This window comes from Hipposideros armiger, unplaced genomic scaffold (genome assembly GCF_001890085.2).
Source record: "Hipposideros armiger isolate ML-2016 unplaced genomic scaffold, ASM189008v1 scaffold_0, whole genome shotgun sequence".
NCBI lineage: Eukaryota > Metazoa > Chordata > Mammalia > Chiroptera > Hipposideridae > Hipposideros > Hipposideros armiger.
In genome coordinates this window covers 1,482,416-1,498,092 of record NW_017731350.1, presented here as the reverse complement: position 1 = coordinate 1,498,092, position 15,677 = coordinate 1,482,416, and the positions used below count along the sequence as shown (strand labels likewise).

The window sequence follows — 15,677 nt, the reverse complement described above, 5'->3', positions numbered from 1 at the left end:
AGGTTCTTCAGATGACATCAGTATGCAAAGCAAAGATGGGCCCTCTGGCGTCCCAAGCCAGTTCTTAACCAACGCGCCACTCGGCCGGCCCCATCGTGGGGCATTGTTACATGTTTGTAGACTAAAGGAATGATTAAATCCTGAGGTTAGCGCCAAGGGTATACTCAGTATGGAGGGAGAATGGAAGTAATTGAAGACAGAAGAACATCTTTAAAATCTGCAACATATGTTGCCCAGGCTTATAGGCACTCATGGGTCCAGCCATGGTTTATCTGGGGGAAAAGCCCCAGTTTAGTTGTTGAGGCATTGGGAAGGGTTTTTTTTTTTTGTTGTGTTGTTTTTCAACATTGTTTGTTTTCTCACATAATTTGTGAAACCTGTTTGGGATTTTATATAGGTTTTCTTGTACACTTACCAACATTTGTGATTCAGTAAGTCATAGACCCAAGAAGCCCAAGAAGCTGAAGGGCTCAACCTAGTTTGCTATCTTAATTGCATTCTTTCATGCTTGTTTAGTATAAACTTTTTCAGTAAGTTGAATCCACACTCCAGTGTGCACTAGAAGTGCTAAGCTGTTCATAGCTTCCCTGGAGAATTGCAACTTGCTAGGAGGCTTTAATACTTTCTTCATCATTTATGCATCGTGAAATGTCACAGTTTCTGTTCATAAGCACAAAACTGCAAACGTTCATCAATTGGTCTATCTTAAGCCTGTTATTAGTTTAGATATTAAAGAACTCTTCTGCACTAACCTAAGTCAATGATAACATCTAACTTAATTTATAGTTCTAAATCGGGCCGTCAGCACTTCTATACTTAGTAAAGTTCTAAGTAACAAAACCACCCACTCAATAGTTATGCAAAGTCCAACATTTATAGTTTTTCATTTCTGGAGCTTTTAATACAATATGTTCTTCCTCACATGAATCCTCCTCCTCTTCATAACTCCCTCCTCTTTGGGTCTTACATTTCCTTTTTGATTCACACAGACCTCATTTAGTAAGTGACAAAGAGTTTTCAAAGCAAATTTGGAGATAGCAGAATGCAGTGAAAAGAGGCATTGATGTAGGAATCAGCAGTCATGGGTTTTGGTTTCAGCCCTGTGACTAATTAGCGATACGCATTAGACAAATCACTTCCCTTATCTCAGTTTCTCCATCTGTAAATCTGTGAAGTGTGGGTGTTGGAATCAGTGGTTACAAACATTATTTTTAATATGCTGGAAACCTTCATGCAAATGAAACCTTTTTCCCAGTGCCCAGTACTCAAAACAGAATAGTAGCTGCTCTTGAGACGCATATTCTTAAGGTACACACGATCCCGAGTCCTCGGAACACAGGGTAACAAACACTGGACCAAATCCCTAAGGGATCCTTTTCACCTATAACAGTCTCTGATTTCACCTACCCTTCATTCATGTCATTATAACTTATGGCACATTTTCACCAATACCATTCGCCCAAAGGGGATCGTCCCAGCAGTGCAGCTTTCCCCACCTGCCCCCTTTCTCTGGCTCCTCCCTAACATACCCATGTGGCCTGTTGTAAGAATATTTGAGAAATACCTCATTGTACTTTGCAGCTTCCATCATGATTCTTTCCTCCATTTAATTCTGACTTTTTGGAATATATGCCATAGGTACTTAATACCGTCCCCTCTCCTCGCCCCATGGAAGCTTCACACAGTTCATCTGTGTTCTCCTCCTGTTTAATCACAGGATGGATATCTCAGTCCATCGCTTTTCAGCTCTATCTTCATCTTGGGACCCATTTTCTTTTCCTTAAGTACTAGTTCTCTAACTTGAAGTGCTTCTCAAACTTGAATGTGCTTATAGATCCCCTAGGAATTGAAGTCTCCCCCAGGTGAAGCTGATGCTGTTGGTGTGAGCAGGTAGGCTCCATTCATCTAGGCTCCAGCCGCCTGCTTTTCACAAATGGCATGCCACATCTGCAGGTCAGAGCTGGTACTGGGCCTCTGTGTGCATTTTGAACTAGATGGTCTGAAATATGGAAGAGGTAGAACTGTCTTCATTGGAAAACACCGGATCTTGGTGTTTAGCATCATGTAGGCTGGGAAAGCCAGAGCCTCTTTCCCTGCGTTTTACCACTTTTAGAAGTTCTGCATTTTTCGTCTTGGGATACCCATTACTCCTTCTTTCTTTATCTCCTTTCTTGTAAAAGCCCAATGCTAGGAAAAAATGTGATGAATTCATTCTCAGTATACAGAAACAACTGATGGGATTTTCAGCCTTTCCTTCTAGGGCAGTGGTTCTCAACCTTCCTAATGCCGCGACCCCTTGATATAGTTCCTCATGTTGTGGTGACCCCCAACCATAAAATTATTTTCGTTGCTACTCTATAACTGTCATTTTGCTACTGTTATGCATCGTAATGTAAACATCTTTTTGTTTTCCGATGGCCTTAGGTGACCCCTGTAAAAGGGTCATTCGACCCCCAAAGGGGTCGTGATCCACAGGTTGAGAACCGCTGTTATAGGGTGTTTGACAGTTAATCATGTGCTATCTTATAGGATCTCTTATCGAAGGAGAAGAAAGTAACTTTTCTCATCTTCATGTGTTTGCATCTGCCTCTTTGAGTTGGGAGCCTGATTCTTGCAATTCCTTTTTTCCTTATTGTGTTTATCAGGGTCCTGCACCTGGTGGGTAAATCATAAATGAGTATTGACTTAGTGACAGCACATGGTGTGTTGTTTGAAATTTATTAGAAAAGGCAAAAAAAAATTGCTCTGTCTTTTTGGAGTTTAGGGTTTGATCTCTCAGTTAAGTGTTCAAACTTGAGTTTCCCTCTTATTCCAGGGGACGATCTGAACCCAAGTGACAATGGCTCATTCTGTCCAAATTTACATCAGTTGATTTATATTGGAAAGTCAGTATTTTACATAGACCTCTGTCATTTCTACTAGGGAGGTCTGTCTGTGGAACCCATTTTTGAATCAGTAATTTACTGGCAAGCATATGCAGTCATTCTTTCATAGCAATATTTCATACATTTGTTGATCAAATATTTATTGGGTGCCTATTTTTATGGTAGGCACCATACTGGGCACTGGGAATACAAAAATGAATTAAACAGTCACTGCTCTTAGGGAACTCAGTCCGATTAATGAGAGCATATATGTAAATAACTTTAAAACACAGAAGAGACAATGACATGTTACCATATAAAGGGTGTAGCCAAAGACCTGTACGATTTCAGAGAAGAGACCATTACATCAGAGGGTGGAATCACGGGAGACTTGTGAGAGAACATGGCATCTGAATGGGACTTGAGAGAACAGGTTGAATTGGGGGATGTGGGGTTTGGGAACCACACAGCAGAGCTGGAAGAAGGCATTCAGGATTGAGTGGCAGAGTAGGCATGATGAGGGATAGGATGGGGTGTAGGTACCCTGCTGCAGTTAGGGGGTGTCAGTGGGGGCAGTGGAAAAATGAGACTGGGAGGATACCTTGGAGGGGCTTGAATGCCAGGCCACTGTAGACAGGTGAGGGCTCTGCTTTTCAAGAGCTCATTTTCTACACGGGGACCATCCCTCCAGCCAGTTCCAGAGGGCTATGGCTCCAAGCCTCTTGGTTTTTTCTAGAGCTCCTAACTGTTCTTTAGGTTCTTCAGATGACATCAGTATGCAAAGCAAAGATCTCTGATTACTTCAAGGAGAGAGTCTAGTAGGCTCCATCCTCTGTTTTAACACCTAAGGTTCGTGATGGTTTCTGGTTATTGAGAATGTGGTGCCAGGTGGCTGAAATAACTTGGAAGTAACCAACTACCTAGTTGCCATGGGCACCAGGGGTTTGAGCCAAGTGAATTGATGGTGGGTGGGTGCAAAGGTGTTATGCGCTTTTAGGGTGCCTTTCCCTCCTGTCCTCACACAGAGCCACCTGCGAAGAATCTCTAAACCCTATAATGCAAAGCAACTTGGAGAGGAAAGGATAGGGTAGGGTGTAGTTTTAGTAGGAAGAATAGCATGATAATGGAAATAATATCAGACCAAGAGTCTGGAAGGAGCAAGAGAAATGAAACGAACATTTATTGAGCATTTTCTTCATGCCTGGTTTTGTGCTCAGCCTTTTCGCATATACTTGTCAAAGCTGTACAAAGCATTGCTTTCTATAGGCCCACATTTAGTATATCTTATGGAAAAACCAAAAACATGTAAACTCTTTGCAAAGAAAAAAAATATATGTATATTTCTATAGCTAGGAGACCATTGTTATTCAGTTTTTAAGTTGCATTATGAACTTGCAAAACATCACATGCATTCAAACAGCATGCAGCTGTGGATGTTTCTGCTTCTAGCATTGGCACCTCTACTACCTTTTCGTTCACTGGGTGAGGTTTAGGGGCCTACAGAGCAGGCGAGGTGTTCCAGTCAAAGCCCAAGGTGGATTACTGTGCTGCTTCAGGCCCACCAGGATGAGAAGCAGCAAGTCGGGGGAAATAGCCTCGCTGCAGCCAGAGCCTGGAGCCACAGGCCGATTGCTTTAGCAAAGCTTGCATCTGCCGTGTGTGGAGGCATGCAGCTTCTCTTTGTCCTAAAAGGCCTTTCAAAATTCTGATGAGGGCCGTAGTATGTAACAAGTCTTCAAATAACCCAGCAATGAAAGTTACTCCTTAGCGTGGAATTCTGCAGATTTTGATTTGCCATGGTTATCATAGTTTAATTTTTTACAAGAGAAAATGTTGGTTATAAGTGAAGGAAAACCACTTCAAACCAGCTTAAGCATATATGGCAATTTATTAGCTTTCCGAAGCCAGGAGAAGGTTGAACAGCCAAACCACAGTAGGGGCAGGACACAGTTAGACCAAGAACCACAAGGACTAAGGGTGTAAATGATGCCAGCGCTCTCTTTTCTCTCATCTCTGCGTCTCTCAGCACGTCGGCTTATTCTCCTGCACGCTAGCCTAGCCTCTTTCATGTATGGGAGCTATGGCTAGTGACAGATTCTTTTGCCTCTGCAAAAAAAAGTTCACAAATCCTGAGGAAAAAGCTGGCATCTCCCTGGAGCTATCAGCTGTTCCCAGGGGGTAGGAACAGGCAGTTCAGTCAGGATCTGTAAGGATCAGGGCCTAGGTGGGGACTAGAGGAGAGAAGGGCTCCCCAGGGGAAAAGAGGTTAGCAGACAAGCAGTGTCACAGATGTCCACTGTCAACTACCACTTCAATTCGGTGTTTTTCTATCCCTTACAAAGAGCTATATAAACTATTTATGTAGAAGCTGTCTCTACTTTTCCTTTAAGTTATGGAGATGCACTGGAGATGTAGTAAATGGTGTCCATGTTGGTTCTGTACATGCTTAAATATTGGGTTGTCTGAAGTCATGACACATCTTTGCAGCGAAAAACATAGAAAAAAGACATCATGACTTTTCCGACAATCCAATAAAACCACTATTGTTTTAACTGGTTTTGTTGGACTCTTGGATAAAAGTCTGGCCCAAGGTTTGTGTCATTAGATGTGCATAAAATAAAAACTCAGGGATGTGTGAAGATGTGGTTCAATATGATTTATAAAACAGTTGCAAAAATGGGTGCTTATTTAGCTAAACTCAATGTTAGGGCTGCAGAGGATAACCCACACTCCAAGTTGTTTCTCCAAAAACATTGTGAGTTTTTAGAGAAGGTGGTGGAAGCAAGAAAACATCATTTGCTTCCAGTGAGGACCCTGACTATACTACAGAGGCCTCTCTGGCCTCCTGGTGAAAAGACTCCATTTCATACACCTTTTAGACTCCGGCTGTGACTATTCAAAGAAAGTTGGTATTTCTCAAGGCTTGGTCTGTTGGGCACAATCACTGATGGGACAGTGTTTGACCAACAAAACCTTGATCATCATTATTTTAAAAGAGCCAGGATTTTCCCTCCAAAGTTTATCTGTACAACATGTGTTTCAATTTAGCTTTATAAACAGAAGCTACCCAACATATTAGGGTAAGTACAGCTTCACAAGCAGATTCTTGCATAAATGAGAACAATGAAATGGTTTTTGTTTATGAAAATAATAAGCAAGATATAAATTAAAAAACAAAACAAAAACAAAACACCGAAAAACCCTAACACCATAGTGTATCATGACATCTAGTAGTAATGAATCCAAGATGTCACTTTTTGGAAAACATGGGTAGGTGACAGCAGCTTTATCCTGGTGTCCTGGCCTCACCCTAGCTATTTCAAGAACATTTGCAGTCATCCTTTCCTGACCCGACAATCAGCTCTTCTTATTTAATGGAGTATAGTTAGTTGATCATAGAATGTGCCTAACCATACATAGTTGAAAGAAGGTTGATATGATTGACGGCTTCGAACTCCACCGTCCTCATCAGAGAAGCCATCCTCCTTCCTTAACTGAATCTCTGTAAAGATGTCAAACAAATGCATTTTATTGGGCATACTGACCTTTATAGCTTTTGGTGTGTATACACTTAAGAATCTTAATTTCTGGCTCCATAGTTTCTAAAAGTAAATATTAAAACACATAAAGCATGTACTTCTCAATTGGTTTTGAATACTCATGTGTGCATCTGGTGCAGGTGAGATAGTCTATTGGGGGTAAAAAGGGAATAAGAAATGGTTTCTTAAGTTGCTCATGGTCTTTTGGAGCATACAAGATTTAGACACTTTTTTTAATTATTAATTTTTCTTCATTTATTATTATTATTATTACATTATTGGTTTCAGGTGTACAGAACCATGCAATAGTTATCCTTTTCACCCTCACAAAGTACCAACCCCCTCCCCCCATCCATTGTCCTCCCACCCCCGATATCATACTTATCTATTACAATTCCATTGACTCCATTCCCACACTCTACTCCACATCCCGTGACTATATGTATATATAATTATAGTTGACATACAATATTATTCAACATCAGCTTCAGAAATACAGTGTGGTGGTCAGGCCTCTACACCAACTATGAAGTGGTCTCCCTAACAAGACATGAGTCCATCTGGCCCCCTAAAAAATATTTACAACATCATTGATTATATTCCCCAAACTGGAGACCAAGTAAATGTACAGTAAATCTCTGATATCTTTTTTGCATATGGGTTTCCAAGTTCTTTGTACCTTTCTCTGAGCATTGGGACTGAGTCTCCTCTTTGTGCCCAACAGCATGCCAGGTTAACAGCATCGTGGTTAAGAGTCCAGGTTCCGAGTCAACATATTGTACATGGGCCCAAAACTCATCTTTGCCATTTAATCTCTCTCAGCCTCAGTTTCTTCAACTGCAAATGTATACTAATGGTATTCATAAGGTTGTTATGATTATATGAGATGATGCATATAAAGCACTAGGTAAAGTGACTATTGAGTAAACACTGACTAAATGTCAGCTGCTATTATTGGACATAATAGGAAGTACAAGATCTCTACCCTGCCCACCAGAAATTCACAATCTATTTGGAATATGAAATATATACTGCTTAAACAGCTTGGGGAATTCATGAAGCCACATGGCAGACATAGATCACATTGTGGTTCAAAGGAATCTTAATGGAACAAGTGAATTTACAATCACAGTAAAAAAAATTAAAACCACACCCATTAAGAAAAGGAGAGAAAGAGCTTGATAAGGGGAATGGAAAGTGCAAACGTGTTAGTCAAGATCTAGTACCGTTTCCCCGAAAATAAGACCTCACCGGAAAATAAGCCGTAGCCTGATTTTGGGTTCTAAAATATGGCAAGTTGGCATACTGAATATTTTAAGCTGAAGGAGTTTGTGGAAAAGGCACTCTTCTCCCTGAAACAGGTCATAAAAACCTCATGTGAGGGGTGCGTGCCCTCCGTATCCTGGAGGAATCATGCTACGGCTTCTTCTCCGGCTAGGTCTTATTTTTAGGGAAACACGGTATGATACACAAATTGGGAAGTGGCCCAATTTGTCTAGACCAGGGGTCGGCAAACTGCGGCTCGCCAGCCACATTCAGCTCTTTGGGCATGTGGCTCTGAAGTAAAATTGAAAATGAAAATAAAACTATCATAGTTTCATTTATAAAATTTTTAAAGGATTTTATTCACACAATGGTGATTTCATTTGTTTTATGGCTTTCGAATAATTTTAAAATTGTTGTGAGGGACAGGATTGGCTCTTCCAGGGGTCGGCAAACTTTTGAGACTGAACGTACTTAAAGAACTGCATGTGGCTCACGAGCCGCAGTTTGCCGACCCCTGGTCTAGACTACGCTGGGAGGATCTTTTTACTCCCTTTTCATTTGGAGAAACCAAATCAGAAGTAATTCTCTTAAAATGCTATAAGAGATATCAAAATCTCAAAGGAAGTTTTAGCCGAGAACTCAGTTTGTGGTGGAGATAGGCTGTAACTGGCCTGAGGCCTCCTACCCAGCACTGCGACCCCCTGCTGCATGGAAAGGAGGGGCTCAGGTTGGGAGCCACAGCAGCAGGCACCAGACCAACATGTGGGACCCCTTCTCCTCAGCTGTTTGGCTCAACTTCCTCACTCGGATTCGTTTTGCTTTCTGACTGGACTGCTTTCCCTGGCACGCATATATTTCCCAGTACTCAGTGATGAAAAGGAAGTGACCCGATTTCCAAAATGACCATGTAGTTACTGGACAGAGACCCCTTAACAGTGAGACCAAGGTCTTGTCTTATATACAATGTATTATTCTCCTGTTCTTCAATATTTCTTCTGCTTAGATTAAATTCCATTTCTAGCGTATTCATTGTCATGTCTCAATGCCAGTAGAAGACAAACTCAAATTTTGATTGGGGCTGTTCATGTTGATATGTAATACAGTGAGTTGAGGATTTTTTATCCTGAATCTCCCATCTTAAGTAATAAGTCACCATAAGGCCATCTTTGACAACCCTCTTTAAACTTCCATCCCCTCCTCACTCCTTTTCTCCTTTCCCTGCTTTAATTTTTTTTCCCATAACATTTGTAACATACTATATATTTTACTTACTTTGTTAAATGCATGAATGAATGGCAGTACCATGAGAGTCTTGTTCTCTTGAAAAAAATCCTTGACTTAAAAAAAACTAAGTTTATGTAGTTTGATGATGAATCTATATTATCAAAATACTGGGACCTCAAAAGTACAAACCTCAGTATAATTAAAAGAAAAAGATTCTGTTTGGCAAATTCTTAATTTGCTTACAGCTTTTAAAAAACCCAGAGTTTTTGTATAATGAGGTGCTTACCAGGTATAGTTTTTAGTCACCCTGGGAATCATGATTAATCCTGGGTCTAGTTCAATACCATTTTAAATGTAACTCAAAATGGTTCTTTCTTGATTTTTGACATACTATTGGGTTGTCGGAAAGGTCATGATGCATTTTTGCAACGAAAAACAGAAAAAATACATCATGATTTTTCTGACAACCCAATATATAATAGCTTCTTTATAATTATTATGTCCACAAACTGATTTTGCTAGTAATGGTTATAGCTTTGTTGTAAGCCTTTTTGAATTGAGAAATACAGTGGCTTTTTTACAGCCTTCCTTTGTGACCTGCGGTTTGTAATATTTGTTGTTCTGCTAATGCCTATCAGCAATGAGTTAATTGGTAGTTTGTACCTATATTGACACTCAGCATACAGGGGCTTGTTTAATAGCTGCTGTCTTTACTTGGAAAATTAGCATATCAAAGGGGTACAGCATAATGTTAAATTGTACTTATGTTTACTTTCATTTCCAAGGCTAATTGTTGTTGTTTTTTTTCTCAACACCCTTTTGGTATTTAAAAGAGCCCCAATTGAGAATACTTATATAAATAAATCATTATGACCTAAACAGAATAGTAACTCTGATTAGGTGTATCCTTTGCTTATATATATTGCTCAAACTCAGGGTTGAGCTTGCTTTAGTAAAATCTTAAGTCATTGTAGATTGGAGGAACTAGAGAGATAAACATTGAGAATTTTTCTAACTGGAAAGCACTTCCTATTTATTGGGTTGTCAGAAAAGTCGTGACGTATTTTTTCTATGTTTTTCATTGCAAAAATGCGTCATGACTTTTCCGACAACCCAATAACTCCCATCATTTACTCATTCTTACATTCATTCCTGCATTAATTCATTTTATTTCAACCAACTTGCTATGTATGTACTATGTTCCAAACACTGGGGATGCAAAAATGAACAGGAAAAGCTCCCAGCCTGCAAGGAGCTCAGCATCTAGTTATTATTCACTATAAGCTATAAGAACTCCTTTCTGCTCTAGTCAAGTGCCGATCCAAATCCATCGTTAGATCTTAGGAATAACTCGTGGCCATTATCCCCTCACCGTGTATATATATGTCGGTGCCTGACACACTCTTATGAAGGTGGGAGGCAATGTTCTTTTTTAGCTTCAGCAGATTCGGCATCTTTTCCTCCATTTTAGCCTGCTGCAGCTTCAAACGGTGTATCAGATAGAAAGCCCTGAAAATGTACACTTGTACATTTTTAAATGTCCCCTACTACACTGTAACCACCTCCTGTTTTCCCAATGCTGCCATTAGTGGTCACAGTAATCATCTGTAATGTTAGCTTCTAAGAACCATGGTACAAGAGCTTCTTTCATAATTTCCCAGATGGGAAGGAACACATGTACAAGCCTGTTAGAGTTGCGGAAACTGGAAACAGCACTGTGTGGATCTGTATTTTTGGAACTCTTTGGGCTTATTTAAGCACTCAAAGTCAAACTTAGGTATCCATGAGGAATCAAACACCGGTTCGGGGAAAACTCAGGTGCCACTCTAAGGGGAATAAATCATATTAAAGTAGTTGGTAAAAGAAACTCCTGGAAACAACTATTTTTATATTCAGACTGATGTTTCATGTACTCTTTGTAGGATGCCATGTACATGCCGATTATATAAACCACAGTCTCTTCATTTGTTGGGAGAACTGTCCCTAAGCATTTTTGTTTTTTACTTAAATAATAGTGAAATGAGAAGTTACAAAGTAGGAAAGAGAAATACTGATCAATTATCCATAGGCATAGGGAATAAAGCTGCTAATTAAAAAGGTTTTCAGTGGCCCCTAGTTTGTTTGTTTTTTCACAGGGTTTTGTGACTTGTAATCAGAGCCTTGACCTTTTAACAAGGAAATTCAGCCGTTGGGGGAAGGTCTGAAAACCCATGTTTGTCCTTTTTATTATTGTCTTTTAACCTGTCTTTTAATCTAACTCTAAAGAGGACTCCTTCTAAACTTAGATCATAAAATGAATTTCTCCTTCTAAATGTGAATTTTTTTCAAGCTCAGCTTCAATCTTAGTTTATGCGTTTTAGATCCATATAATTACATAGTTTTGTATTTGCTGAGATTGTAAGTATTTTTCAATTTTTGCATCCTCATTTTACAGAAAAGAATATTCAAGGATGAATTCTTTATCATTTGTGAAAGAGCAAAAAGCAATAGGTAAACGTGGACTCTCAGTCTTGGCTCTCCTTTTAAAGCCTCTAGTTCTAGGGAACTTAGTATGTTATGGGGCCTGGAGCAAGGAGTCAGTACATAGTTTCCAGACGTCACTGATGACAGCAGCTTTTGTAAAGCATGTTCCTGAAAATCACTGGGTATGGAGAATAAAGGTTAGGAATGAACATTAATGTGTTCACTAATTTATTCATTCAGCAAACATTGAGTAGTTTCCATGTTCCAGGCACTGTACTAAGGTCCTCCTCTTCCATGCTTCCTGTATCATAACGAAAAATGTATTCCAGAGCTATTCAATGTACAAGTAAAAATAAAATTATAACAATGTTAGATGAAAAGCTAGGGAAATAGTTAAATATTAACTAGAGAAATCTAATATTTCTGTGATATCAGAAGAGCCTCCAAAGTAAAACATCAGAGCGAGACTGAGAGAAAATATTTATAACCTGTGATGGACAAGAATTAATAAGCCTAATAAACAGTAATGCCAAAAAAGTCTAAGAACCTTAAAGCAAAATGGGCAATGGATTTGATCAGAAAATTTACAGAAAAAAGGTAAATGACCAGTAAACAAGTGAAAAGTTACTCAGCTTTGTTTATTGAATCTAAACTGAGGTACCATTTTCCAACTGTCATGTCACCATTAAATTTTTAAAAAGTGACAACCGCCGGTGTTATTTAGTTATTCAGGATGAGCAGAAACAGGCTCTCATACTCATGCAAATTCATGGGTCCAAAGGTGAATTGCTGTAAATTTTTAGAAAAATGATCTACCAAACTCTATTCAAAGGTAAAATGTTCATAACCTTTGGCCCAACAAGCTCGGTTCCAGTTATCTATCAAGAAATGCAAGTCCGAGTAGTAAAGGATATATACACAATGAAATTTATTGTACCACTATCAAGTGGCTAAGAACTACGAACACCCTGCATGCCCGTTGCTAGGGGAATGGTTTAATAAAAAATAAATCCATGTCATGGAAGATTATGTGGCTATTTAGAAAGCAATTGGTAGACTGATATTTATAATATGTTTCCATTAGGGAAAACAAAACAGAAAGGTTAAAGAGCTATTTATATGCAAGTGTGTGTATGTTTTTATGAGCATAGAAAAAGCTTTTTGAGGCGACACACACACAATTAACATTGGTTACCTTAAAAAGTGAAGGTGGAAGAGCCTTTTTCTTTATAAACTTCTGTATAGTTTGACTTGTCACAACCAGCCTAAATTTTATAATGTAAAACCAAAAAATTGAGAAGTTAAGAAACGAAGATGCAAAGGGAGGAGGGGAAGTGGCCAAAGGGACAGGAGAAGACAGGAAAGTATAGTGTCTGAGAAGCAAGAAAAAAAGAGGGTTTCTAGAGGAGAGAGGTCAGCCATGTCCAATACTCTTTAGAGATCAAGTGAGAAGACAGACAAGCACTTGCCGCGTTCAGTGGACGCCCTGGGTGGGAGCAGCCTGGACCCGGAAGGAGCAGGGCGAGAGGCTTACATGCTGCGCGCAGGGCTCGTGTAGGAGGGAAGGGAGTGGAAACCCGGGGCGGAGACGGCTCTTCGAAGCAGTGCATAGAGGGGAGCAGAGAGGCGAGAGAGGAACCAGGGGAACGTGTAGAGACCAGCATGATTTTGTTTTCATTTTTGTTTTTTTAAGATGGGAGAGACTCCTGGTCCTCGTCCCTTTGTAAACATGCCACAGTTGTGCATCCTTTAGGCACAATAGAAGGCAGAGCGAGGAGGCTGACGATGTTCACGCTGAGCGGGTTGAGTGTGATGACAGCTTCCCAGGATGCCTGGGAAAGAAGGGGTGACATTAGATTTAGACAGAAGGAAGGACATCATATCTGAGGTTCTCAGTGCTCGCCGGTGATGATTCTTAAAGTCGAGGTTGGGACCCTCCTAGGATGGTTGCCGAGCCCTCATGGCGACTTATGAACTAATCCTGAAATATAGGTCGGTTCTTTTTTTTTTTTTTTTTTTTTTTTTTTTTTTTTTTTTTTTTTTTTTTTTTTTAGCTGAGCCATCCTGCTACCTATTGGCAGCTTAGCGGCTGCTCAGCTCGGGCTGGCCTCGAACCGCTGTTGCTCTGAGCTCAAACTCTTGAGCGAGCTCTTAACCAACTGAGCCATTCGGCCGGCCCTAGGTCGGTTCTTAATAGTCCCTATGGGTGAAAGATGTGCAATTCTGTTAAGTTTTTAAAAAGTTAATATTTGACTAGGAGCCACTACCAACCAAAAATAAATTATTGAGGGTTTCTACAATTTGGTACTCACAAATTAAAATTGCGTGCTGCAGAATTTATTCTAATTCAGTATTCTGTTTAGAAGTCTGGCAATAATTGTAAAGTACACACACAGTTGTAAGTCCTGCCATTTTGATTCAGGACACTTCATCATTGTATCATCAGTGTTGGCCTGAGTTGGTTATGACATTTGATTGCTGCTGTTCTTGCTTTTTAATTATAAGTTATAGTAAGTTTAGCTTTATCATTGTCAGTTTAGTTTATTGTGTGTTGTTGGGTTAACCTCTTAGTGTTTTTTCATGCATATTTGGATCAATGTTTTTGTCTTATAATATTCTTATAACCAGACTTTAAGATATGTATGTCTTATGGTTCACAAATGAACCACGCATAGTCATTTGGCTAAAGCACATGTGTATGTAACCCCCTGCCATTGGCTTGTATGGTGGCACACTTCATAGTGATATGTTTCTTGGGAGTTTTTGCTATTTAAATAACTTACAATATACTGTCAAGGTAGGTATCATAAAATTACTGGGTATTTTAAGGTTTCATTGTTGTGTTATGATATCATATTTATAACTCATTCTTTCTATAAAAAGTAAATTATTAGCCACTTATAAATATACAAATTATAAGCTATTATATATATATTGCCAGTAACATGTTTACTACAATTTGTTAACTATGTTTTTGTCTAATTCTTGGTTATCAGATTCACTTTTTACCTCTTAGAATGTGGGAACAAGTGAAATAAGCGGGGGTCTTTCCCTCACCATGGTAGGCTTTGGTCAGAAAGCTGGAAAACCATCACTCTAGGGGAGTCACTAGGTATGTGGCAAAGGATGTACAGAGCTGCTAAATTCAAATCCCGGCAACTCACAGCCTGTAGCTTCAATGACAGTGGACTTGTCACCAAAAAGACGTTACCATCACAGGTACTGATGACGTTGTGTTTTTCACTTCTTATTTAAGGATGTAAATGAAGACCCTGGAGAAGACGTGGCCCTGCTTTCCGTCAGCTTTGAGGACACTGAAGCCACTCAGGTATACCCCAAGCTGTACTTGTCGCCCCGAATTGAACAGTAAGTATCAGTGTCATTAATTTTATGTAGCCTGGTGCTTCTCCTTGTAAACCAAATGTGTCTTGATAATTCTTTTGCCACTCTTGAACTCTTAAAATGAGTTTTGTTTTCTCAAAAATGAATTGAATCAGAAGTTTAGATCGCAGAGTAAATGTGGTTAGCATTCACCATCTTTGGATGAGTCTTAGCTGTGCAGTTTGTGATATGCATACTGTACCTTGGTAGAGAGAGATGAGGAGGCAGACTGCATCTGAAATTGTGACTGCTTTCAAATGTTTCCTGGGTGCATGTGGTTGCAGCTTAAAGAGTACTGCTAAACAACATCCTACCCAATTTCTTATATTTGTAACTATTACAGTGATTTGTAAAAATGTAACTAGTCTCCTAAAAATATTAAGCCACAGCTTATTCAGAAGTTAGTAAAGGTAATATCAAAAGCAGATTGCTTAAAAAGATGACATGTTGGAATTGCTTTTCTGTGTCTAAGGAGCTCTGTAATTTTACACAACATTCAGGCTACATGGTGCAAGTAGTTTTAACCAAATAACTTTGCTCATCGGTAATGAATTTTACAAGGACTAGCCTCACAATGTGCTTATTGTTGGCTAAAATGCTTTAGTAGCTTATTCTACTTCAAAGGAAGCTGAGGTTCATTGAAAATAGATTGTAACCAGATTTGGTTGGGAACTTCTGACAGGCCAGATTTTTCATCAGCGGACAGCGATTTTACAGGCTCTGATTGAAATGGATTATTAAAATGCTCTGCAAGTCATTTAGTCAGGGCTGGCTGATTTCTGTCTGTGAGATGTGGTCACCATTCAGCATCCATACACTGAGCCATTTTTACCCCCTCTGACCTTAGTTGCTCTAATTCATGTATCATAGACATGCCATCTTACACACTGACATAGCTGTTCATACTCAAATATGGAGATTATGAGCATCAGTAATCTAC

General features: G+C 39.5%; 1 protein-coding gene across 3 annotated transcripts in view; it reads left to right on the top strand.

The window, feature by feature from the left end:
* BABAM2 (BRISC and BRCA1 A complex member 2) overlaps positions 1 to 15,677 on the top strand; it is a 374,448-nt gene that overhangs the window by 187,846 nt on the left and 170,925 nt on the right. For all 3 annotated transcript variants that reach the window (XR_002125902.1, XR_002125953.1, XM_019658721.1), the window contains exon 7: positions 14,613 to 14,722. Coding sequence is in view for 1 of the 3 variants with exons in the window: in XM_019658721.1 (XP_019514266.1) it covers positions 14,613 to 14,722 (110 nt within the window). In the remaining 2 variants the exon portion in view is untranslated. The remainder of the gene's footprint in view (positions 1 to 14,612; positions 14,723 to 15,677) is intronic.